Source organism: Balaenoptera acutorostrata, chromosome 5, assembly GCF_949987535.1.
Source record: "Balaenoptera acutorostrata chromosome 5, mBalAcu1.1, whole genome shotgun sequence".
Taxonomy (NCBI): Eukaryota; Metazoa; Chordata; class Mammalia; order Artiodactyla; family Balaenopteridae; genus Balaenoptera; species Balaenoptera acutorostrata.
The window spans coordinates 24,468,941-24,495,132 of record NC_080068.1 but is presented as its reverse complement, the minus strand read 5'-3'; the positions used below and the strand labels follow the sequence as shown (position 1 = coordinate 24,495,132).

The 26,192-nt window shown below is 42.1% G+C and overlaps 1 protein-coding gene across 1 annotated transcript in view; it reads left to right on the top strand.

Moving 5' to 3' along the window:
• The window catches only part of RNF150 (ring finger protein 150), a 249,609-nt gene that overhangs the window by 183,111 nt on the left and 40,306 nt on the right, over positions 1 to 26,192 (top strand). The window contains exons 5-6 of the mRNA XM_007189340.3: positions 8,542 to 8,638; positions 14,272 to 14,482. Of these exons, the coding sequence (XP_007189402.1) occupies positions 8,542 to 8,638; positions 14,272 to 14,482 (308 nt within the window). The remainder of the gene's footprint in view (positions 1 to 8,541; positions 8,639 to 14,271; positions 14,483 to 26,192) is intronic.

The following is a 26,192-nucleotide window of genomic DNA, read 5'->3' as shown; positions in this document are numbered from 1 at the left end:
GAGTACATTTCTCCTAAGCAATATTCATGACACTGTCTGGGCTACGTTGACATTCTGTAAGTGTCATCACCAATGCCATTTTGGTCATTCTAACCGAGTAATGCCTGTGCCCAGATCCATAAATCAATATTCTTGAAATGAGATTTGCATGGAAGGAATGGCCCAGTGTGATGTCTACCAGACAGTCTGGGCAGAGCATGGGCTCACCAACCCCATAATGTCCTCATTAGGCCCCCAGAAGAAAGCAGAATTCTTTCATATTTTAGAGTCCATAAAAGTTAAGGAAAGTGCTTCCAGAGTAACCTCTACCATAGAAAACTCACTTGCAAGGAATAGGAGCTAAATTACTGTTAATTAAAGAATGACACTTTAGCTTCTTATTTGCCAGGTAATTTTTTTTGTCGTTTGTTTTCTTAACAACCTAAATTTATTCTCACTTTGAAGACATACATCTAAAGTGAAATCTTTTTTTTTAACTGGATCAAAAGAGTTATGCATTTCAAAATTGATTCCACTCTGCCATATTGCCTAACCAGATCAATTTACATTCCCACCAAAAGTATATAAGACTGTTTACACCATTGCCAACATGAGCAATTATCAAATTTTAAAATAAATGCCAATTATGAACAAGAATGATCTTCTTTAATTTCCATTTTTCCGATTTTAGTTAGGAAATATTTTTACAAGTGTTTTGACACATTTATCCGAAGTCTTAAAATGAGTTTGGGCAAAAAAATTAGCAAGAAATATTTTTTACCAACAGTGTAATTCTCTATTATTGAAAGTGTATTAGAACAGACAAAATAATTTTTAAGTTGTCTGGACATAAGATCAACAATCAATGGTTATCAATTCATTGGAATGACATTAGCTAAGCAGTAACAAACCTTTGTCCCTTTCTTTCTTTTTTTCTTTTCTCTCTTTTTCTTTTTACTTTTGTACCCCCTTCACCCATTTCTCCCACTCCTCATCCCACACCTCTGGCAACCACCAATCTGTTCTCTGTATCTATGAGCTCGTGTATGTTTGTTTCTTCGTTTTTAGATTTCACATATAAGAGAGATCATACGGTATTTGTCTTTCCCTGTCTGACTTATCCACTTAACATAATGTCCTCAAGATCCATTCATGTTGTCACAAATGGCAAGGTTTCATCCTTTTTTATGGCTGAATAATATTTCATTGTGTATATATACCACAATTTCTTTATCCATACTGTTCTAATTACTATAGCTTTGTAATATAATTTGAAATCAGGGCATGTGTTGCCTCCAGCTTTGTTCTTCTTTCTCAAGGTTTCTTTGGCTATTATGGGAGGGGAGGGTTGGTGGTTTCATACAAATTTTAGGATTATTTGTTCCATTTCTTTGAAAAATGCCATTGGAATTTTGATAGGGATTGCATTGAATCTGTAAATTGCTCTGGGTAGTATGGACATTTGAACAATACTGATTCTTCCAATCCATGAGCATGGACTATCTCTCCATTTATTTGTGTCTTCTTCAGTTTCTTTCAGTAATGTCTTATAGTTTTCAATATGCAGTCTTTCACTTCCTTGGTTAAATTTATTCCTAGGTATTTTATTCTCTTTAATGCAGTTGTAAATGGGATCGCTTTCTTAATTTCTCTAATAGTTTGTTATTCATGTATAGAAATGCAACAGATTTTTGAGTATTGATTTTGTATCCTGCAACTTTACTGAATTCATGCATTCTAACAGTTTTTTGAAGGAGTCTTTAGGGTTTTCTATATATAATATGTCATCTGCAAATAGTGACAGTTTTACTTCTTCCTTTCCAATTTGGAGGCCTTTTATTTCTTTTTCTTGTCTAAGTGCTCTGGTTAGTACTTCCAATACTATGTTGAATAAAAGTAGCTAAAGTGGACATCCTTTCGGCTTTTCACCATTGAATGTGATATTAGCTGTGAGTTTGTCATATCTGGCCTTCATTATGTTGAGATACTTTCCTGCCATACCTGCTTTGTTGAGAGTTTTTATCATAAATGTTGAATTTTGTCAAATGCTTTTTCTGCATCTATTGAGATGATTATTTGACTTTTATCCTTCATTTTGTTAATATGGTGTAATTGTGGATGTTGAGCCATACTTGCATCCCTGGAGTAAATCCCACTTGATCATGATGTGTGATCTCTATAATGTATTGTTGAATTCACTTTGCTAATATTTCGTTGAGGATTTTTGCACCTATGTTTATCAGGGATACTGGCCGGTATTTCCTTTTCTTGTGAGGTCCTTGTCTAGTTTGGGTATCAGGGTAATGCTGGCCTTATAAAATGAGTTTGGAAGAGTTCCCTCCTCTTTTATCTTTTGGAAGAATTTGAGAAGAATTAGTATTCGTTCTTCTTTGAATGTTTTGTAGAATGCACCAGTGAAGGTATCTGGTCCTGAACTTTTAGTTGTTGAAGGTTTTTGATTACTGATTCAATCTCCTTACTAGTAATTGGTCTGTTCAGATTTTCTATTTCATCATGATTTAGTCTTCGTAGATTGTACGTTTCTAGAAATTTATCCATTTCTTCTAGGTTGTCCAACTTGTTGGCATATAATTGTTTATAATAGTCTCTTATGGTCATTTGTACTTCTGTGGTTACAAATGATAACATCTCCTCTTGCATTTCTGATTTCATTTATTTGGGTCCTCTCTCTTTTTTTCTTCATGAGTCTAGCTAAGGACTTGTAAATTTAGTTTATCTTTTCAAAGAACCAGCTCTTAGTTTCATTGATCTTCTCTGTTGTGTTTTTAGCATCTATTTCATTTATTTCTGCTCTAATCTTGTTATTTCTCTCCTTCTACTAACTTTGGGCTCCATTTGTTCTTCTTTGTGTCTTTTGTCCTTTAACTGTGATAAAAACCCTCTGTTGGGTTATCACAGACTATTACTTCATAGGGCTGTCAGTTGAAGGACATTGTCATAAAACATAGAAGAGAAAACTGAGCCACAGGTAACTTAAATTACTTGCCAAAGATCACAGAACTAAGGAGGGGTCTTCAAACCCTGAAAGCAGAGCACATACTCAGCTGCTGCGACATATGTGAGAAAACAAAATAGGAAGAAAAAGAAAAGAAACCGACTGTCCTTGGCAGTTTGGAGAAAAGGGGTGGGATGTTCAGGGAAGAGAAGGGACATCTGAGCTGTGACTTGAATTATGAGCAAGATTTGCCACACCAAAAAAAATTTTTTTTAATTGAGAAGGACACTCCAGAGTTATGGTGAGAATGTGAGGTAAACATGGGGGTAGAGCAGAAGATGTGACAAGGACCAGATTGGGTGAGCCTTCTTTGTGTGCTGAGACTTTGTGTTGTAGGCAGTGGGAAGCAGCTGAAGCATTTCACATGTGGGGAGTGATATCATATTTGTATTTTAGAAAGCTAAGGCAGGAAAGAGAAACCAGACCAGGTTGGGAAGAGCCTTGAAAAACAGTGGATATTTCTTTCTGTGATACTTCATGATACAGATTTGAAAACTTGTGCAAAGGTAATGGAGCTGCCAACTAACATTTACCAGATTTATTGGGCAGTGGAGAGCGGGGGAGGACAAAGCATTTCGAGAACAGTGTTACCGTCTTCCCAAATAAAGCAAGCAGACTGATGGCTAAGTGTAGGCCTGATGAGGCCAATATTTGACAGCTTTTCCTTCTGTAGCCAAATGAATACACTTAAGGCAGGTGACTTTTCCTCTGGTTTTGCTCAATTCCCAACCTCTGTAACTAAGATACTGCCCCCTTGAAGCTGGAGCACAAAAATACATTGGGGTGCTTCCCTGGTGGCGCAGTGGTTGAGAATCCGCCTGCCAATGCAGGGGACACGGGTTCGAGCCCTGGTCCGGGAAGATCCCACATGCCGCTGAGCAACTAAGCCCGTGTGCCACAACTACTGAGCCAGCGCTCTAGAGCCCGTGAGCCACACTGAAGACCCAACACAGCCAAAAATAAATAAATAAACAAAGTCACCACAACTCTCCCTGTCTTGCTCATGACAGTTCAGTGTGGGAAGGAAGGACGTGGAGTGTAGATTTGGGTACAAACACTGACAGCAAGACTGAGTTTGAGTCCCAGCTCTGCAGTTTACTAGCTCTTTGGATAATTTAATTTACTTTAACCAGCTTCAGCTTCCTCCTCCATAAAATGGGAACAATAATTTCTACCTCATAGGGCTGTCGTGAATGAATAATGTCTGTAACGTGCTTGGTACATAGCAGGCATTTGATAACCAGTAGATATTGTTTATTAATTAAATTCTATCTATTCATTAAACACTGACTCTTAAATCATTGACAACTTTGCAAATAAGATTCAGAAGCTCTGAAGAAACATTTCGACTCCCCATAGAAGCACTGGATAGATCTTATCTAAACATGTCGCCTAGGAGAATGGGATTCTTTGGTCCCTGAGTGACTCACATTCTTTGAGCACTATTTCATCAAGGGGAATGAAACAGCTTGCATTGGTGTCAAAAGGAAAGCCCCAGGATCCTAATCTCCGTGGGAGGGTAGCAGGGTCTAAGAAAGCCTGCAAAAGTAAATGAGATAGAAAAGCCAGAACAGTCCCCTTCTGCCTCCCGGTGGGGAAAACCTGTCATTTAATTGAGGGGGGAATCACACACATAGGTGAAAGGACAATAGAAAACAAGAATGATATTGCTTATATGTGGAATCTAAAAAATAGGTACCAGTGAACTTATTTACAAAACAGAAGTAGAGTCACAGATGTAGAAAACAAACTTACGTTTACCAGGGGGGAAGGAGGGTGAATAAGAAAGGAGAAGAGTTTTGATCAACCCTCGGTTGTATTTCCAGCTTGTCAGGATCGTTAGGAGATAAACTATCTCATCCCGTTGTTCCTCTGTATGTACTTTCTCATGCAGCCTTTGTTACAACGTGGGAAGGGACAGTGGCCTGCTGCGAATCGTACAAATAGAATGAGTGAGATAGACTTGGCCCTAGAGATGTTTGTTGAACTGTTGGTGCATTTCACTAAACTCCAGATTCTTTCCCTGTTCCTTTATTTATTTAGTCTAGTGACTTTTATTTTTCTTTCCATATGGGAGGGAAAGAATTGTTTGCAATCCCAATTATAAGGAAGTAGTCTTCCTATTTGGTCAACACAAGAAATATGGTATTAGGAATAAATGAATGTTAGTTAATAGCCAACACGATCACCCTGTGTATCATTTTAGCACTGTTTTTGTTGTCCTTAGTTATCCCTTTGATTTTTTTTTTAATTTACAGTTACTTGCTTTCAGCACTAGAAAGTTTAGAGAAGAAATCAGAGTGATAACCTAATATCTAAAAACAAGATGTGATAGTGGTATTAATAAGATGAATGATAGCTTACAATTAAGGATGATCAGGACTTATAGTTTAAGCTTCATGGACATTATTTATTCCCTCTCTCTCATACACAAATACACACACACACACACACACACACACACACAGACTCAATCACTGTCAAACTCCATACCATATAAGACAAAATTTCCATATAAAACAACATTTCACAGATGAGGAATGAAGTCTTGGAGAGCTAATCCTTGCCTAAGATCAAACAGCCAGAAAACGATGGATCCATAAGGGTGACTCTTCAATGACCTTTTCGGTTGTAGTTCCCAGGGAACCACTGAAGCACTGTGATACCGCCTTGAAGGAAAGGACCTTGTCTTATTCATCTTGGTGCCCAGCTCCTAGTGCAGAACAGAATGGAACAAGGGGGTGACGTAACTAGCACTTTTCTGGGCGAAGATAAATCTGGCAGGGATGAGTGGGATGAAAAGAACAGGGAAAGATTGGTGGCGTGGAGGGCGGTTTAGATGTTAGTACAACAACACAGAAAAAGAGTTAATGAGATCATGAATGAGGGAGTGGCATGGCAAAAAGAAAATAGGCCATGAAGGTAGAAGAGATTTAGGAAGAATGAGTCCGTGGGACTTGATGGCCATGTGTAGGCAGTGAGGAGTTCCAGGCCTTTTGAGAAATATCCATTCATGTAGCAAATATTTCTGGAGCACCCTCTGTGTGCCAAGATCTAGTCTAGTTGCTGGGGATCTAACAGTGAATTAGATAAATGAAGATTTTGCTCTCGTAGAGCTTATATTCTCATTGGAGGATGTGGCAGTCAGAGTTCTCCAGACAGCCACTGTGTCCCACTATATATTCTTAAGGAATTAGCTTATGTGATGGTAGGGGCTGGCAAGCCTGGAATCTGTAGGGCAGGTCTACAGGCTGGAAACGCTGAGCAGGGGCTGGTGCTGCCATCTTGAGGCGGAGTTTTTTCTTCCTCAGGGAAACCAGTTTTGCTGTTAAGGCTCTTCAACTGATTGGATCAGGCCCACCCAGATTATTTAGAATAATCTCCTTTATTTAAAGTCAACAGACTGCAGATATGAATCACATCTGCAGACTACCCTAAATTAGTGTTCGATTGAATAACTGGTACTATAGTCTAGCCAAGTTGCCACATGAAACTAACCATCAGAGAGGAGATGTAAGAATGACCAGGGCAGACGGAGAAGTCACTCAGGGTGTAAGAGTAAGTACCAGCTTCTGTGTGTGGGAGACTCAGGGAAGCCTCCTCTGCAGGAATAGATGTATCTTCATCTTACACATGAGGCAGAGGAGACGTGGGAATGTTAAGTGACTTATTTAGGCTAAAACAGCTAATGATTGACCCTGCTGTCTTTCTGACTTCCAGCACATGTGCAGGAAACACAACAGAGCCTGCCTCCCAGGAATGGTCAAAGGGACCAGAATGTCTGGCTTTCTTTTCCCCAGAAGGAACACCAGTGGGTGAGCAAATTTAGATCAGGCACTTGTTTTCTGAACGTAGAGCCTGAACACAGAGAGGTCGATTATTGCTTTGGGGTAGGGGTGCAGGGGGACACTTCACCCCGCATCAGCCCCTCCCTCCTGCTGCTGCCCTGGCACTGGCCTTCTTCCTGTGCCCAGGTCAGGGCTTTTGTACAAGCCAGTCATTCTGCCTAGAAGACTCTTCTTCCTCTCCTCCCCTTCCTGTGGACAATGTCTGTGTAGCCCTCCGGGGTCTGAGCTAAGGCACCTCGTCAGGGAAACTTTCTCTGTGTACCCAAACTAGGATACATCTCCCAGGTACAAGCGCCCTACCAACTGCGTGTTCTGCTAATGTGTACTTAGCGCTATTGTCTTTAAGTAGTTTATCTCTGTTTTATTAGTGTCTGCCTCTCCGATTATCCTCCCAAAGAGGAGGAGCCAAATCACTATCATGCTGATTCCCAGTGAGGAGCACAGTTTTTGGCAGATATTACTTGTCACGTGGATGCACAGATAAAGGAATGAATGAATGGGATATATTTACTTGTGAGCAGTAAATCTGTAGGGCATTCTAAATAATGACCTGGAAACACACGACACATTCAGGTTGCTCCTCTCCTTTTCCTAATCCCCAATCCGATCATGTCCTGTACACAGCTAATGCTATCCTTGGGACATGGGTTCTTCTCCACGTCAGTTTCAGAAGTGACACTTCTTGAACTCTTCTCTGATTTGAGGGATCCTTGGTACGCATTGGAACCTCAAGCCTTCTAATGCAAAGACAGCTGTTACAACTGTTAGCACAATAAAAGATGAGAGTGAGGGAAGAGAGTGCAAGGGTTCCAGGAATAGTGCAGCATGGATGGCGTGTCCTAAGGATGCCCTCATACTTGACAGATAGTTCTCTCTCTTCTTGCCCCAGGCAGGAAATTCTGACTGCTTCTGCCTGTGGTCTGGAGTCGTGTGCGTGAGAAGACAAGCTTCTGATTCGAGCAGCCCCTAACGTCTCTGAGTGGGCTCTTGTGGGCCACGTTGAGAGGAAGTTTAGTCAGGACTCCCCACCCCCGCACCTACTAAATGCCCCCCTTATCCTGTCACTCAGAGGAAGGCTCCAGAGGGCTGGCGCATGAGGCTGGTGATGGAGTTGAGCACATCAGCTGTACAAACAGGAAAGCTTACGGTACCTCTCACTCTGGCTTCTGATGTGAGAGCCACCAGCCATATCAACTTAAAACATCACTTGTGCTGTGAAATGCTTGCAGGAGCTCTTCTGCCCTTTTGTGTGAGACCCCAAATATCTACAGAAATGAGGCTTTATTTTGCAGTTTTCTTCTGACTGTAGGAAAAGAAATTTTGGATTGATTTAAAAGTAGCAACTCTCAGGTTATCCTGCAAGGTCTGCGCAGATTTCCCCACTTGCCTTCTTTCCATTCAAGATTCTTCCTGTCGAGAAAGAGAGAAATTTCTCTGTTTCTACACTCTCTGCATTTTCTGAAACTTGGAAGGCTCAGCTGCAAATCATAGAGGACCCTCCTGGGAGCCAGACAGATGTTGACTGTATCACCGCAGGGTGTAACAGGAAGCATTACTGGCCCAGGTGTTCGGAGACGGAGGTCCGAGTCTTGGCTCTGCCAGCGAGCAGTGCGTGACCTTGGACAGGTCTCTGGGCTGGAGTGGACTAGGTGCTCTCCGCAGGTACCGCCGCGCTAAGATGTATGGTTCTCATTGCAGGCATCTTTTCCACAAGTCCTGTGTTGACCCCTGGCTCCTAGACCATCGCACCTGTCCCATGTGCAAGATGAACATTCTTAAAGCCCTAGGGATCCCGGTAAGCACAGCACGGCCTCCAGCATCTTCGTGTCTGTCTTTCTGCCTTTCCCACAAAGCAGGGCGAAAACAGCATCCCTGGATTTTCTGTGTCCCCTCAATCCCATAGCAGTGGCGTCACCTGATGAGGCCCTCAGAGCGCTCCCATGCCTGGATATATTTTCTCCTCTCACTTTTTCTCAATCTGAGGACATCGTGACCCTCTCGGCATGTCCATTGTATTTGTCTGTGAGTTGAGATGCTGCCTGAGCAGCTCACAGGCCCCTCTTCTGGGCTGCAGTGGGTGAGAGCAGGTGGGACACCCACAGAGGCCTCTGGGGCCAGTTGTACACTGATGACACTCTTGTGTCCTTTACCTGCGCTGTCATCAAGCAGACCCGCACGCCACACTTGCTGATGTTTCCCCACCATCGCCTAGCTTCCAGAGGAAACAAGCTCTTCCCAACGATGGGAGGGGAGGTCATCCACTGGGAATCTGGCTCAGGGGCCTCTGCTGAACTCAGATCTCCGTGGCGAGCTTGAGTGAGGAGGAAACCAGAGCCAGAACCACTGAATTCTAGCGCTACCCTCAAGCTGGCGCCCTCAGTTATATGTTTTATCAAACTTAGTCATTTCCCCTGTGCAAAGAGAATCCCCCCGGCTGGCGGGCTTGATGCTCCAGGGAAAGACTTTTCAGGGACCATATTGAGTGAAGACCACGGGCTGGTGAGACACCATCTGCCGTGGTGAGGGCAGGAAGCAAGCCAGGCCACCAGACCCGAGGGCTGCGCAGAAATGTGGGAACAACCTAGGCGCCGTCTACAAGAAGCTAGACAAACAGCATACAGAGACCGGCCTCCCCCTTCCCCCTCCGCTTTGCTATCTCCTCCTCTTGTCATTCCTCACTACTAATGGCAGAGAATAAATAGAATTTTAAAAGTCCCAAGATGTCACTGAAGAAGAAAGGATCAGATCAGATATCAAAAGCTTCCTTTAATGCCAAAGGGCTAATTATCCCAGGAAGATCAGAGTGACTCTGTTTGAGAGGGCACACCTGAAGCATCACGAGGTCATGGATTGGCTCAATTTTCTACCCTGCCTCCCTGCCAGCTGTATGCTGATATTTTTTTTTTTTTTAACAGTCGATACACCAAACACAAATCGATTTGTGTGACTATAGCTTTGAGCTAGATTTTGAAAGGCAATGCATTAAATTTTCAGACCAGAGTTGTGAAGGCATAATACCTTCAAGGTGAAAATCACTGACAGTGAACATGAAACATGAGTAAAAACCCAACATCTCTCTCAGATACTAGGGACTTAGAAAATTAAACTCGCTGTTTGCATGTTCCACATTTCTGGCTCTAACTGGTTCTTACCGGTGTCTGATTTTAGTCTTTGTTTTGTTGTTGTTAACTGAGTAGCCTTGTGCCTGCCCGTGCTGTAAGGCAAGTAAATATAAGTGGAAAGCTAAGAGCTGGGGACATTTTCATTTTGTAAGTGGATTTCTCTAAAATGAACTAAAGAATGAGAGCACGGCTCACGGATGGTGAAATTCCTATTACAGTGGTATCTTCTCCCATTATATTTTGCCAAGAGAAATAAAAGACTGAACCTGACAGGGGCAGGTCCTTTATTGTCAGAGTGTTTTCAATCCCCTTATCTACATTCAAGTGCTTCATCCTATTTCTCTCCAGTCAGGTCTAGGGGGTGTCTTTGCAGGATGACAGATCACATCCGTGAGTGCTCCTATAAGGTACCATATAACATGAGCCTTTTTTATCCCAGCACACACCGTCTCCTATCACTATTATCCTGGTATAAATAAGATGATCGTAAACGAATAGAAAATCCCGTGCAGCTGGTATATTCACTAGTCCCTAACTATTTCGCATCTGGTTTATTTGAGGAGTTCTCCCTGCTAACCTGAATTTGAAAACCTATAGGCTGTTCACTTACAGATGGTATTTGACATCTCTTACTAAACATTATGACTGTCATTTCTCTTAGAGGTATATAAATTGGGTTTCTATTCAAAATATTATTCTATTTGATGAACCATTTCGAGTGGATATCAACTGTGAGGTTCTGTAAGGTGGGTCTGTTAAATATTGTATCTAAGCCACATTATTCGTTCGTGCTCTCATTAACAGTCTCACTGAGCTAATTCGCTCTTTCTCTTTTCCTCTGCTCACCTCTGTTAGAGACATAACACTATTCCTGCTAGCCCACAAAGTAAAAGCGAACACCCTGCCTCAAAACTAATAAAATAACGCTATAAAAAGAAAAAAGAGAGAAAACAGGAACTTGATCAACAAGCAGAGTCAACATTGTGAAAAATATGTCAGTTGTTCTTGCATCTGTGGTCACATTCAGATGCTTATGGCTGGAAGAACAGCCAGCACAAGGATCCTCACTTGGAACTCTTTTCCTCCCTGATACCCGCACACAATTTGGATCTGCATCTTTACATAGCATAGTGGAGGGAAAGAAGTTATTTTTTCTCCTACCCTCCTTGGTTCTCCAGCTGGGCCCTGTAAATTAGACTTGTAAAAGACAGATTGAGAAGAGAAAATCAAACAGAAGTTTATGAACACATGCATCGTGTGTGCACATAGGAGCACTTGGCGATGAGTGACTCAGAGGGGTGGTTAGAACTTCGGCTTCTATAGCATCTTCAAAAAAGAGCAATAAATTTTTAGAGAAGTGACAAGAGAAAGGGAAAGGACTTTGAGTTTCTAGGACAGCAAATTGCGGGGAGGTAAATATATGGGGGAGACCAATGGCAGATAAGGGCATGTCAGTTAGGTTTGTTGTATGTTCCATTTTGGCGTCAACTCCCAGTCGCTGGTGGTAAGAATGTTCTTCTCTTTCTGGTACAGAGAGGGGGACACCCTTACAAATTTATGTCTTGCTTTTAGGCAAATAGGGGGAAGGCAGAGAGCATTTCTTTACCCAGTTCTCAATTGTTTCAGCTAAAAACAGTTTCTATGCCAACATAGCATATTTTGGCAGTGGCATACTCTGCTACCCTTCAAAGGCGTACTTTACCTTTGCCCAGAAATTGAATTTCTTTAAGTATTTTCTCAAATCTTCCCTTCACTGATCTCGGATCTGGGCAGATACTAACATTCCCAAGTTTTCAGAGCAGTAAACTGAGACTTAGGTAAAATTTCCAAATCAACATTTACTGAGCACTTAATAATTGTCAGGTACTATGTGAGGGCTTGGAACTCAAGGTCAATATAGTGTAATTGCTTCACTTTAAAAAGCTTGTGTCTCACTTGTGTGTGGAATCTACGTGGCATAGAAACAGAACAGATTTGTGGTTGCCAGGGGCAGGAAGTGGGGAGGGTGAAATGGGTGAGGGGGTCAGAAGGTACAAACTTCCGGTTACGAAATAAGTAAGTCCCAGGGATGTAATACACCGCATGGTGACTCTAATACAATACACAATACTGTATTGTATATTTGAAAGTTGCTAAGAGAGTAGATCTTAAAAGTTCTCATCACAAGATTAAAAATGTTGTAACCATGTGAGGTGATGGATATCAACTAAACTTATTGTGGTGATCGTTTCGCAACATACACACATATCAAATCATCATGTTGTACAACTTAAACTAATACAATATGCCATGCCAATTATATCTCAGTAAAACTGGAATTTTAAAAAAAAGCTTGTGGGCTAGTAGAGTGAGACTAACACAGTAGCAAATGACTGTAACAGTGGGAGAAGTGTGAAAAGAGTTACAGTGTCAAAGATGACTACCTGGGAGGGAGCACTGCTTAGCAAAGAGACATTTGGCCTGGGAGTTGAGGGATGATTAGGAGTTCACCAGGGTTAGTTTGAGACCTTGGGATGGGAGAGGGGAAGGGGATGGTGATTTGGGCAACTGTCATCCCGAGTGGAAGAGCAGCATATGCTAAGGCGCTGAAATAGGGACTATATAGTTTATTCTGTGTGTTTCCAAAGGCTGAAGGTATTAGGGCCAGAAGAGAAGGCTTGGGCCAGACTGTACGGTGCCTGTTTTGCTATACTAAGGAGCTTGTCATTCATTCTTTAGGAGGAAAAAAAGAAAAAGAATCATATCTGTGCTTTTTTTAAAAAAAAAGAGTGCTCTGGTGAAAAAGTGGAGAATGAAGTATACCGGGGAAGAAACTAGAGGGAGATTGGGAACTGGTAATGGGGTAAGAAGCGTTCAGAACATACCCGCTCATGTCCAATAATCTCAATCAGTAAATTTGGCGGATCAGTCATTCAATGAGTTGACTTTCGACAACTCGAATTTCAAGGAGTTGGCCCACTGCCAATAGAGATGGAGACGGCAGAACACAAAGAGAATATGAAGGAAAGGGAATGAGCTGGATTTGAAGGTTTTGTGGGATAATGGAGATTTCCAGCTGACTGTTGGAAACACAGGTGTGGGGTTTGGGAGACTTGGTTTGAGAGTGGAAATCCAGGGCAAGAGTCCAGCAGTTTGAATTTCTTGCTTTGTGCTCCCAATGAGCCCATGAGTGGTAGATTTTCTCTTTCAATGAACTTTGCACACAATCTAGTCATTGTGGTGTTATTTCAGACAGTGTCAACCTAGGATTCTCCTCACCCAAGCCTGCCACCCTGATCTGCATCCTTGGACGGGGTGCAAAACCGTGTCATTGTCGTCGCTCAAGGCAATGTCACTATCCAGAGTGGAGCAAAAAGTGTGATTAACAGCCGTTCTCAAGACCATATCTCTCCTCCACCACCTTTAAAAAATAATTTTTATGAGCTTGGTCAGAGGCAGAACAACTGAAAATCATTTTTTAAAAGCTGTTTGTGGAAGAGAGATCAATATATTCAACACCACTTCAGCCAGCAGAACTGAGACCATAGAGTAAAAACTGCCCCGCTGCCCGATAAGAGAAACTGGCCGACAGAGGCTGCCTTGCGAGGCACAGAGACTCCCGTCTCTACATTTTTCAAGTGGAGCTGTGAGGACTATTGGGAGGGAGAGTCCTGTAGTGAGTGGGTAATTAAAGTAGATGGTCTCACCTTAGTTTTATGATTCTAAGATTTTAACTTAGAGGATTTGACAAATGTACCATCAATTGCATGTTATGTAAATAGGCCTTTCCTCTGCAGCTGGTTTTTTGGCTTGTGTTTAACAACACCTCACCCTGTGCTCTTGTGTTTGTGTGTGCGTTTGTTTATGTATATGTGTGTATCTCTGATGCACAATTCACGAGTCAGATTCTGTCTCCCCTCTCATGCCATCAGTCTGTTTGCAAACAACACATGGGTCTGTGGGGCTAATTATCAGGCTGTCAGCTACTTCCTATACGAGAAGTAAACACTAGAGATAAGGAAGAGCTATCGTTATAAATAAGTATCATATTATTCTCCCTATGTAATTATATTAATGCGTGGCTAGTGCTACTCCTGGAATTAAAACCTTGTCTGTAGATCTAAACGGAACCTTTGGAAAGAAAATTTTGGAAGATGTTTTCATGTTAATTACAGGAACTATATGTGGAATGTCTTTCAATAAAGTGGTTCAGGAAGAAAACAGTAAAGAACTTGGTTTTCCATCAGGACAAAATATTTAGGCTGTAGACATCTCATCTCTAACTTGATGATATACACTAAGATAGGTCCTTTTCTGCTCCTGTCAGCCCAATGCCGATTGCATGGACGACTTGCCCACTGACTTCGAGGGATCTCTGGGAGGTCCGTCAACCAACCAGATCACCGGCGCAAGCGACACAACCGTAAATGAAAGCTCAGTCACTTTGGACCCTGCTGTCCGGACCGTGGGAGCCTTGCAGGTGGTCCAGGACACAGATCCCACTCCTCAGGAGGGAGAAATCATCTTCACCACCAACAGTAAGTTCTGCTGCGCCACATGCCAATGCCATATTCCAAAAGGCTGTTGCCTCGTGGGAATTGGAAAAAGGCACTTTTCCTCAAGAAGAAAGAAAAATTAAATGAATAGAACGTTGCTAGGCTAAACAGTCGTACCTGACGGGCCTTGAGAAGCCCAGCTTACTCCAGAGCCAGCAGGGCAGACAACAGTGCTAGCTGTGTGTGTCACCCACCTACACACGCCAACGCCACAGTACTGAACACGCCCCACGGTACCCAAACACCAGGCCAGGTGGTGGTGCTGGCCTCTGAAGGTGGAAGGCAGGTGAGAAGAGCCACTGCCGGCGATGTTCAGTGGGACTGGGGTAGGGCACAACCCACTCACTCATGTGCGTGTGCATGCGTGTGTGTGTGTGTACACAGGCTTTTAGCCCTCCCGAGTGTGCAGGTGGCTGTCTGAGCTGGTCTGGACAGCATGCAGGAGGGTTCTGCCCCGCCGTTGCTGTAGGACTCAGATGCAAGTGTAACCCCTTTAGATGGGCATTCTTGCAGTACCACCTAAACCCCTATGCATAGTGACGTATTAAAATATCTTTAGTGTTTCTTCCGCATCTCCTGCATAGACTCAAAGTAAATGCTGTTCTGGTTGAGGGTAGTTATAAAAATATTAAAGTAGCTATGTTAGCATACGGTTGAAGCTCAAACCTAAAGTATTTACTCTACCGTCTAATACAGCAGAGATAAAAGGAGTTCTAAGAAAATCAGCATGCAAATTAACTTAGGTTTAAGGTTAAAAGGGTGGATGAATATTGCAGGTTTAAAAGGAGGTGTGTTTTTTCCCTTGATGGAAGTAACCTATTCACTATAGAAAATTTGGAAATGGAGCAGAGCAGATGAAAGCACGTTGGGATATTTCCTTTTAACTTGGCCTCTTTTTTACTTATTCGTGATGTTTATGCAGTTCAAAAAATCATTCACGCTGAAATTTAAAGACGCATTTTTCTGATGAAGAAACATAACAGTCCTCGTCGTTGAAAGACTGAAAAATGAAGAAGAGAATAAAAAAAGAATGCAAAAATCACTCAGTACCCCACTACCCAGAAATAATCACTCTTAACATTTTGGTGTATTTGCTGATAATCTTTTTTTTTTTTTTTACATTTTTATTGGTGTATAATTGCTTTACAGTGGTGTGATAGTTTCTACTTTATAACAAAATGAATCAGCTATATGTATACATATATCCCCATATCTCCTCCCTCTTGCGTCTCCCTCCCACCCTCCCTATCCCATCCCTCTAGGTGGTCACAAAGCGCCCAGCTGATCTCTCTGTGCTATGCGGCTGCTTCCCACTAGCTATCTATTTTACATTTGGTAGTGTATATATGTCCATGCCACTCTCTCACTTTGTCCCAGCTTACCCTTCCCCCTCCCCTTGTCCTCAAGTCCATTCTCTACGTCTGCGTCTTTATTCCTGTCCTGCCCCTGGGTTCTTCAGAACCTTTTTTTTTTTTTTTTTAGATTCCATATATATGTGTTAGCATACGGTATTTGTTTTTCTCTTTCTGCCTTACTTCATTCTGTATGACAGACTCTAGGTCCATCCACCTCACTACAAATAACTCAATTTTGTTTCTTTTTATGGCTGAGTAATATTCCATCATATATATGTGCCACATCTTTTTATCCATTCGTCTGTTGATGAATATTTAGGTTGCTTCCATGTCTTGGCTATTGTAAATAGAGCTGCAATGAACATTGTGGTACATGACTCTTTTTGAGTTATGGTTTTCTCAGGGTATATGCCCAGTAGTGGGATTGCTGGGTCGTATGGTAGTTCTATTTTTAGTTTTTTAAGGAACCTCCATACTGTTCTCCATAGTGTCTGTATCAATTTACATTCCCACCAACAGTGCAAGAGGGTTCCCTTTTCTCCACACCCTCTCCAGCATTTATTGTTTGTAGATTTTTTGATGATGGCCATTCTGACTGGTGTGAGGTGATACCTCATTGTAGTTTTGATTTGCATTTCTCTAATGATTAGTGATGTTGAGCATCCTTTCATGTGTTTGTTGGCAATCTGTCTATCTTCTTTGGAGAAATGTCTATTTAGGTCTTCTGCCCATTTTTGGATTGGGTTGTTTGTTTTTTGATATTGAGCTGCATGAGCTGCTTGTAAATTTTGGAGATTAATCCTTTGTGAGTTGCTTCATTTGCAAATATTTTCTCCCATTCTGAGGGTTGTCTTTTCGTCTTATGTTTTCCTTTGCTGTGCAAAAGCTTTTAAGTTTCATTAGGTCCCATTTGTTTATTTTTGTTTTTATTTCCATTTCTCTAGGAGGTGGGTCAAAAAGGATCTTGCTGTGATTCATGTCATAGAGTGTTCTGCCTATGTTTTCCTCTAAGAGTTTTATAGTGTCTGGCCTTACATTTAGGTCTTTAATCCATTTTGAGTTGATTTTTGTGTATGGTATTAGGGAGTGTTCTAATTTCATTCTTTTACATGTAGCTGTCCATTTTTCCCAGCACCACTTATTGAAGAGGCTGTCTTTTCTCCATTGTATATTCTTGCCTCCTTTGCTGATAATCTTTTGATATAGTTGAGACAGTAACCATGGGGGTGAACATTCAGTATTGTAACCATAGAACTTTCACAGGACCTCGACAGAGAGTAATTTCGAGAGGAACTTGGTGGTAAACATCCACCCATGTAGGGTTTATTAGTTTTTGGTAGATATGAGTTTTAACTTGACTTTTAGAGGCATAAGGACCTCAGTATTGAAACATTGGCCATTAAACATTAAAAAGTCCTTAAAGAGAGATTTTGATCCATTTGTTTTGAAGGTCTAGAGTGGTACTGTCTAGTATTAATATAATGCAAGCCACAAAAGCAATTTTAAATCCTCAATAGCCACACTAAAATAAAAATAATAAGCTGGTCAAGTTCATTTTAATAATATTTTTATTTAACCCAATATATCCAAAATATCTTATTCTTTTTTTATGCTAACTCTTCAAAACCTGGTGTGTATTTATATGCTTAGAGCACATCTCGGTTTAGACTAGCCCCATTTCAAGTACTCAGAAGCACGTGTGGCCAGTGGCTACCATATTGGAGAACACAGATTTAGAATCCTAGTAATTTAGGGATATAAGAACCTTAAAAAAAACCTTAAAGGTCATTTAATCGTTACCATGATAAACTTTTGATTTTCACCATATGAAAATTGTGACCCAGAGGAATAAGTGGCTGACTCAGATCTGACAGTAAGTTCTCTTTTCAGAATACAAGATTGCCCCATAATTTTCCATTTATTGGACATCTTCAGTTACCATCAGGCATATCACCATTAGTGGTCTAAGTGAAGTATATTGGAAGGCCTCATAAAATTTTGCTAGCAGTTCAGAAACATTTAAGGCATGAGCCTTTTTTGAGCCCATAAAAAGAACCAAATCAAAAATGGATCCTATTTCTTGCAATGAAATGATTGTTTGATTTTCTGTTAGATTTCTTATTTTGAAAAGTGGCTATGTACTTCATCCATCTTAGTAAAGCCCAGATGACAAATGAAAAGGCATAGTTTATGGGTTAAAACACAACCAAAAATGAAATAGGAAATTAAAGTCTGTATCCATATAATTCATAATCCCAGACAGTTTTGGCTAAAATAGACACAGAATGTTTAGGTTCATAGCAGGCATTCAGTAGATGTTGACTTGAGATAAAAGTGTTTGATCTAAGCTTCAACAGGGAGCTTCTGTTCACAACAGAAAGAAAAATGCCAGGTAACTTCAAAGGAAGGTCTTGGTAAAGATGAAGAGACGAGGCGTGAGACCACGTCTGTAGTTTGAAGACTGATACTATATATCAATATGGCTAAAGATATCAGTCTCTTAGTACAGAAACTGAATTTTTCTCACAAAATACTTTTCCTAGACCATTTATTTAATTTTTAATGAAGTATAGTTGATTTACAACATCTCAGGTGTATGGCAAAGTGATTCAGTTTTATATATATGTATAAACATATACATATATATATATACATATATATATTCTTCAGATTCTTTTCCATTATAGGTTTTTACAAGGTACTGAATATAGTTCCCTGTGCTTTACAGTAGGTCCTCGTTGTTTGTCTATTTTATATATAGTAGTGTGTATATGTTAATCCCAAATTCCCAGTTTATCCCTCCTCCCCTTCCCCTTCTGTAACCATAAGTTTGTTTTCTATGTCTGTGAGTCTATTTCTGTTTTGTAAATAAGTTCATTTGTGTCGTTTTTTCTAGATTCCACATAAAAGTGATATTATATGATATTTTATTTCTGATTAGTTTTATTTATTGGGATTTCACAGAATATTCCAAGCACAGTCATTCTGATTAGATGTTCATGTTTTATACCACTAACTAAATGGCTGTAGATTCCTTAAGGGGAAAATTCTTTCCTCTCTACAGGTTTGTACATTGCCTAGTGCCCTAACTCAAATAAATAATTAATAAATGAACAAACAGGATTGCATGAATAAATGAGCGAAAAGATTCAAGTTCTTATCAATGTTATTGTAACCATTTCTCTAATGCTATAGAAAAAAATGCAGATGGTGAAAGAAATATAGTTGGGATACGATATTGCTACAAATCACAAATAACCCACTGGAGGTTGGACCTGACGTTTCTCTACCTTATCCTTTCCTACCTCACATCTCTGCAGACCCAGGAAATTACTAGAAAATGAAGAAGTAACAGTAGGTAACAAATACATAACACCAACTCTGTACCAGGCACCCTTTTATGTTGTTTCCATGTATTAGCTCACAACAACCCTATGAGGTAAATGTTATTTTTAACTTCATTTTCCTGATGCAGAAACAGCAGCACTGAGAGATTACAGTAACTGACCTGAGGTCATAAGCTAGTGACAGGTGGAGCTGGAATTCGAAGGAGCAGCTAGCTGGCTCTATGACGCCATGCATAGCTATGCTCAGAAGATGAAAAAGGGGAGAAAACGCACACAGTTCTCATTTCATTTTTTTCCTCTTTTCCTCCATTTTTCTAAATCTCTGAAAGACCAAAAATGTGTTTAGTTTCAGCTTGCATTCTCATCCCTACCTCCGTTCTTCCTTTCCTGGCAAACAGTCTTGCTGTATAGTCGATCAAATGCACATAAAAGTCATTTCAGCGCTCAAGGGGAAACAGCATAGAACAGATTGCCCTTAGAGTAAAGATGGAAAAATCTGGCATTAAAGGATCATCTTCAGCTCCCAAGAAAAGAAAAAAAAAAAACATTTACAAAGGAAAGGAAATGCAAACTGGTAGGCAGTCTGACATTTGGGAGAAAGACATTCTTGTATGCATATCTTTAATGTTTCTGACATTTCAGCTTTTATAACCTCACACAGCAGCCCCAAATCAGTGTTTCTCCTCCACGTTGGTGCAAGGTGTCATTTGTACGCATGCCCTGATGTCACTCACCCAACTTCATCTGCCCACCCAATTGCACCAAAACCATACTCTAACTTCTGACTCCCCAAGCCCAGGCTGCAGCTGGTTGGATTAGCTTCAGCAGGGAAAGAAGTTTCTTAGGACCAAAGGAAAACACAGCTGAACAAACAGCCCGGTGTGTTTGGAAACTCCAGACAGGAGCTAGAGAAAGACACAAAAGGAGAAGACTCTATCATTCCTTCCTCAAAACACCCCGCGCCACTCCACACCTTCTCAAGAGGGTCTGAAACCTTCCCTTTGTTTTCCAAGGAAAGTCACTGACCCACCATCCGTGTCCTTTATTGAGTCACCACACAAGTCCTCTAGTGCTGCGTCTAGAATTGTTACCCCCTTGCCACTCCTTCCACCTCAAACTGGAAGGAACCAGCAGTCAGCCCGAGGGGTGGAGGGTGGAGGGAACTAGAAGCTAGAAAGGGAGGAGATGGGCAGAGTCAAGGCCTCCCAGATCTGCCCCAATACGTTCTGAGGAGCACATGGCATAATGTGTTTGGCCAGGAGACCAGGTCTTCAGACGTCACAGAAGGAAGCAGGACCCATGAACTGTTATGTAGGCTAATAGGCTCAAACTCGGCCGGTTGAATTGAAACGTGGTGTAGGTTTCCCATGGGAAACTTCCTATCCACTCTGAACCTTTCGGGGAGTATCATGTATTTCATGTGTTGAGCCAACATGATTTGTGATGTGTGTAAAACGCATCTTGCTTTTTGCTGCTCTGCCTGAACCGTCTGGAGTGGGTGTAGCAGCCCCCTGCCTGGGGATGACAATTCCAGCAGGAATTTTCTGCTCACTCTTAGGTAACGGACAGTTCCAAGAGTCCCTTTAGGTTCCAAACACAGACAAAAGAATTTTTTTTTTTTTCTCTGCAGAGCCCTTCTCCCTTGTAATCCCCATCACTCAGGACAGATGGGCCTCCCTGGCTTACTCACGAGGCCTCCCGCAGCCTTCACGCTCTCCGCCCAGGTGCTCTTATGGCTCCAGGAGGTCTTTTTGGATCGGGCCCAAGTTAAGCCCGGTCCTGCTCGCTCCCCACATGGCCACCTCTGGGACCCTCGCACATCACCTGCCCTGACACCTGTCTCTGGTACAGCAGCTGTTTCCAGCCTCTGACCCCATGCAGGCCATCAGCCTCCTCCCTTCAGACTCCAGGCAGGCAGGAGGCCTGAGTCCACAGCCTGCTTTAGCTTTTCTAAGGCCTAAGTCTGCTCTCTCTGAGTGCCACCTACAGGAGGCATAGTTCAGAATCTCCTTGGTGATGGAGGGGGAAGGGTTTCCCTTGCCGGAACCCCTCCCTGGGCTTGGGTTTGGGAGATAGCCCTTCCCCACCCCTTCTTCTAGAGGAATGGGATTCAGCGTGACAATACTCTCTCCACAGACAAGCTCCTTTCCAATTTCCCCACCTTTCTCTCCCTCTCTCCCCTTGTTATTGTCATGAACTGGGTGATGAGGTCCAGAATCATAGAACAGGTACCCTTCACATCCGCTCTACCCAGCAGTGGGGTGTCGGGCACAGGGTTGGGGGGAGATGGGAGAGGCCGTCTCATACTTCTTTTCTGCCCATAGCTCTTCAGTAGAAACTGAGGCAGGAAGAGTCCCATGAATGCAAAAGAATTAGTTCATGAATGTCTTGATGGGCTTCACCAGAGGACACCTTCCTAGCTGATATGGCGACTAAACTACAGTCCCTTTTCAGAGACCCTAGAGACAAGTCAACCTTTTTGGAAAAAAAAAAAAATATATATATATATATGCTCGCACTCTTCAAAATGCACTCATGAGACAAAAGTCATTGTTAAAGCACAGCTGAAACTGCAGCCCAGCAAAAAAAAAAAAAAAAAAAAAGGAAAAGTCGTTTTCAGCAAAAAGTCATTCACTGCGATCACCAGGAGCTCTCCAGGGACACAGACCAGACACTAATTACAGGAAAAACTTCCAGTGAGTTCGTTCAGAGACTTGTGTATAGCAGTTTCTGGAGTGACCCGCTTTCTCTTCTTTGAGGAATTCGATAGGAACATCTCTGGCGAGTCTTCATTCCTAAAAAAAACACAGTCTCTTAAAATTAGGCCAGAAATGACATCCGTTCTTTTCTTTTTTAAGTTCTGTGTTTATTCGTTAGGGAGCCATTGAGGAATTATTCAGCGTATCTATATTCAAAGGTTTTAAATGCCTCTAGGCTTGCTCCAGTCGCAAGCTGAATATGAACACAAGAGAGTGTGTGTGTGTGTGTGTATTCAGGGCTTTTCCAGGGAACCTGAGTTTGAACCTCTGGGTCAAAGCAACTGAGAGAAAAAGGGAAGGTTGGCATGAACATCCCATTTCTGTTCCAAATGTTCCTTTACATTTGCAGAGCAGCAATCTCCAGGTTTTAATGTGACCACAAAATATACCGGTGCATCCAGAAATAAACACCTGTACAGAAAGCATTCCAGCGTGTATGAGAAAGGACAAGAGGGAGTAACCACATCTGCTTTTTCGACTTGCATCAAAGCCTGAACTGACAAAGTAGCTCCCCTTTGGATAAATATATGCTGGCTGGAACTAGCAACAAGAATGATCTCCCTTGGTGCCCATAAGATTCACATTAGCCCTGGAAAGATGATTGCTTTGATTTGTGGGCCTTTTCCATTGTGGCAGGCAACAGAATCGGCCAACCAGTTAAGATTTTAGATCCCACTGTCGTGCATCCTTCAGGAAATATTTCAGCCACGGTGAATGACTTCTATACAAAATGAAGCATTTGAAGATGGTGATACTGCGCCCCCCAATCGTCTCCATAGCTCGTAATGTACCAGGTCCCTACAGTCACATCCCCGCCTTGTTTCTGAGCCTTCCAGCTCACCAGCTCGACGATGGCTTCAGGAGAGGAACAGCTGTTCTGAAGAGCAAAGATCTTTGTGATAAGCACTTGCCTTTATCATCAACTGTCCCAGATGGCAACCAGTCAATCCACAAGCCACTGGATTTTTTTTGCGATAACATTCCTCCTCAATTAAAAACACTCACCAATCTCAGAAAGCTCACTCGGGGCCAGACTCCCAGGGTTTTCCTGTCCTGTGTGTCTGGTGCCTTTGACAAGGGAGTGTTGAGCATCTGCAGATGCACAGACTGCCTGTGAGAGAGCTCATCAGTTTAGACCACAGATATATTGCCTCTGGGAGCACTCAGCCTGGGCATGACACCACGCCATCCACTCGGAAGAAACTTGTCCTCCTGAAATGAAGTGGCCCAGCCAAGCAGACAAAATCCATCCATCGTGGGAGATTGTCTCAGATGTCCTGAGTTACGCACTGAGAGCACCATCTCCAGTTTGATTGATTCTTCCCAATGCTGTCTCGCTTTTGGTAAGCATTCCAAAAGCGGGCTAGGGAAAGAGCTGTTGAGCAGACCTGCATTTTACCAGATATTGACACACTGAGCATGGATCTCAGCAGGGAGGTGGCAGCTGATGGCAGGAAACATAACTGGCAGGTCAGCCCTTTTTCAGTGTTGGAACAGCATCCATTCTAAAGCACATGGGGTGAGGAGGCGGGGGAAGGTCCATCATTCGGAGATTAAGATAGCAGGGAACAGCTGAAAATGTCCTTTGGCTGACATAAGAATTGGCTCTGAAAATTCAGAGTCAGGGTTCCATAAGTCAAAATATTTCAGAAATGGGGCTTCCCTGGTGGCGCAGTGGTTGAGAATCTGCCTGCCAATGCAGGGGACACGGGTTCGAGCCCTGGTCTGGGAAGATCCCACGTGCCGCGGAGCAGCTGGGCCCGTGAGCCACAATTACTGAGCCTGCGCGTCTGGAGCCTGTGCTCCGCAACAAGAGAGGCCGCGATAGTGAGAGGCCCGCGCACCGCGATGAAGAGTGGCCCCCGCTTGCCGCAACTAGAGAAAGCCCTCGCACAGAACGAAGACCCAACACAGCCATAAATAAATAAATAAACAAATACTTAAAAAAAAAATTTCAGAAATGAAATTCAGTGGTTCAGAATAAAAAAAAAAAAGTGTAACTATCAGAACATCACTGGAGCTACATGAGGTAAGATGGTATACTGGAAACACCACTAGCCAGAAACAAAAAAGTGGCACCTTAGGTGTGATTTGGCCTCCAGTTAGCTGTGTGACCTTGGGCAAGTCACTCACCTTCTCTGTACTTCCATTTTGTCAGTTATCGAATGAGACACTTGTACCAGCAGTTGATTTCCAAGATCTTTCCAGTTCCATAATTAGACTCCCTCTCTTGGTGTCCTTCCAAGTCTCACCAGGAAAGGCTCAATTAAGACCTTGCATCCTGGGGGCTTCCCTGGTGGTGCAGTGGTTGGGAGTCCGCCTGCCAATGCAGGGGACACGGGTTCGAGCCCTGGTCCAGGAAGATCCCACATGCTGTAGAGCGGCTGAACCCGTGCGCCACAACTGCTGATCCTGTGCTCTGGAGCCTGTGAGCCACAACTGCTGAGCCTGCGTGCCGCAACTGCTGGGGCCCAAGTGCCTGGAGCCTGTGCTCTGCAATGAAGGGGCATCGCAATGAGAAGCCCGCTTACCACGGCGAGGAGTGGCCCCCGCTCGCTGCAACTAGAGAAAGCCCACACACAGCGGCGAAGACCCAACGCAACCAAATAAATAAATTAATTAAATAAATATTTTTAAAAAAGACCTGCATCCTCACTTAAAGCCCTTCCTGATACCCCTCTCCTTCCAGCACCAGGAAGCCACCCTAGCAAGGAGCTGTGTCCTCGGCTCTCTCACCACTGCCGTGTCCTCTGAGACTCTAGAGGGTCACTATGAGACTGCAGCGTCTGCCCAGTCTCTTATCTTACAGATCAGATTTTATGTACATCTTCATCTAAAATGAATGGGAGAGAAGACAAGAGGGTGTAGCTGGCTGGAAGAACAGCACAACCCTAGCCCGGAATCCTCCTAGGATTCCCATGTGCAGTGGACCCTGTACTCAGACCATCACAGCCTCCCGCCCGCAGAAGGCTCTTAAGCAGTACTTACCTGGGCTACCTAGGTGCTGGCTATGCCCAGACTCAGACCTATTCATTTTCTTTGTCCTTAAAAACAGTATTAATAACAGTTCCCATTCATTGAGTGCAAACTTTGTGCTCAGCACCGTATATGTACTCTACATAGAGTGTCTTATTTGACCGTATTAACAACCTCATGAGATTGTCATCTGCATTTTATAGATAAGGAAATAGATTCCAAAGGTAAAATAACATGCCCTAGATCAGTTGTTTTTCAAACTGTGGGTCGTTGAATGAATCTAGCGAGTCCTGACCAGTATTTTTCAAATGACACAAAATAAAATACATCTGAAATCCAAATACACACACACACACACACATATATACAGTCTTTAATGTTGATTTTAACAATAATAGTTATTGTTGATGCCATCAAGGAAGAAATGTGTCATGTAAACCAAAATATTATGCAGGGCAACTCTCTTTTATTCTGTTTTAATATTGAACCTAGACAATTGGCAAGCAATACTTAGAAAAAAAACATTGTATTTCTTCAGTAGATAGTGGTATAGGTGCTTATGGGTCTATGTTTATGTATTCATATGGATGTGAATACACAGTTTGATATTTAGTCCCAAATCTACACATAGGATTTTTTTTGCATGTTTATAATGCTTTTTTTTTTTTTTTTACAGTAAATACCACATTTGTTGTCTCATTTTCTCTTCTCAGGGAATTAGTATTTAAAAAAAAAAGACATCATTTGGAATAGACATTATCTCCATTTTATAGATGAGGGTATTGAGGCACAAGTACCACATTCAGAGTTGTTGCTCTGATATTCAGGAAGTAAACCCCTCTCACTGGACTCCATTTCCAGGGTCGCCTACACTGTATGTGAATCCATTCATGTATCTGTCCCATCGTTTTAAAGGAAATTAGTAATCATCTAAAAATAGCTCCAGTTCATCTAAATATTTTAGAACTTAGCTCTGTTTTACATGTCACTAAAATATTTAGGCTCCAGATGCTTTATTAAGGATTTAGTTGAACTGTTAAACCAGTTGAATACTAAAAAGCGAATTTCTCTCTTTCTTAACGACTCTGAAATTACGATGCAGAAACATGTTGTGTAAAGAACATTTAATAATTCATGTCCATCCATCATTAAAGCAGCAGGAATAAGAAATCTTAATGTCATCTTTCAAGGATTTGAGGTTTGCTCTCTTCTGGCAGAAAGAAATACCTCAAATGCATTGATTGATCATTCTTCC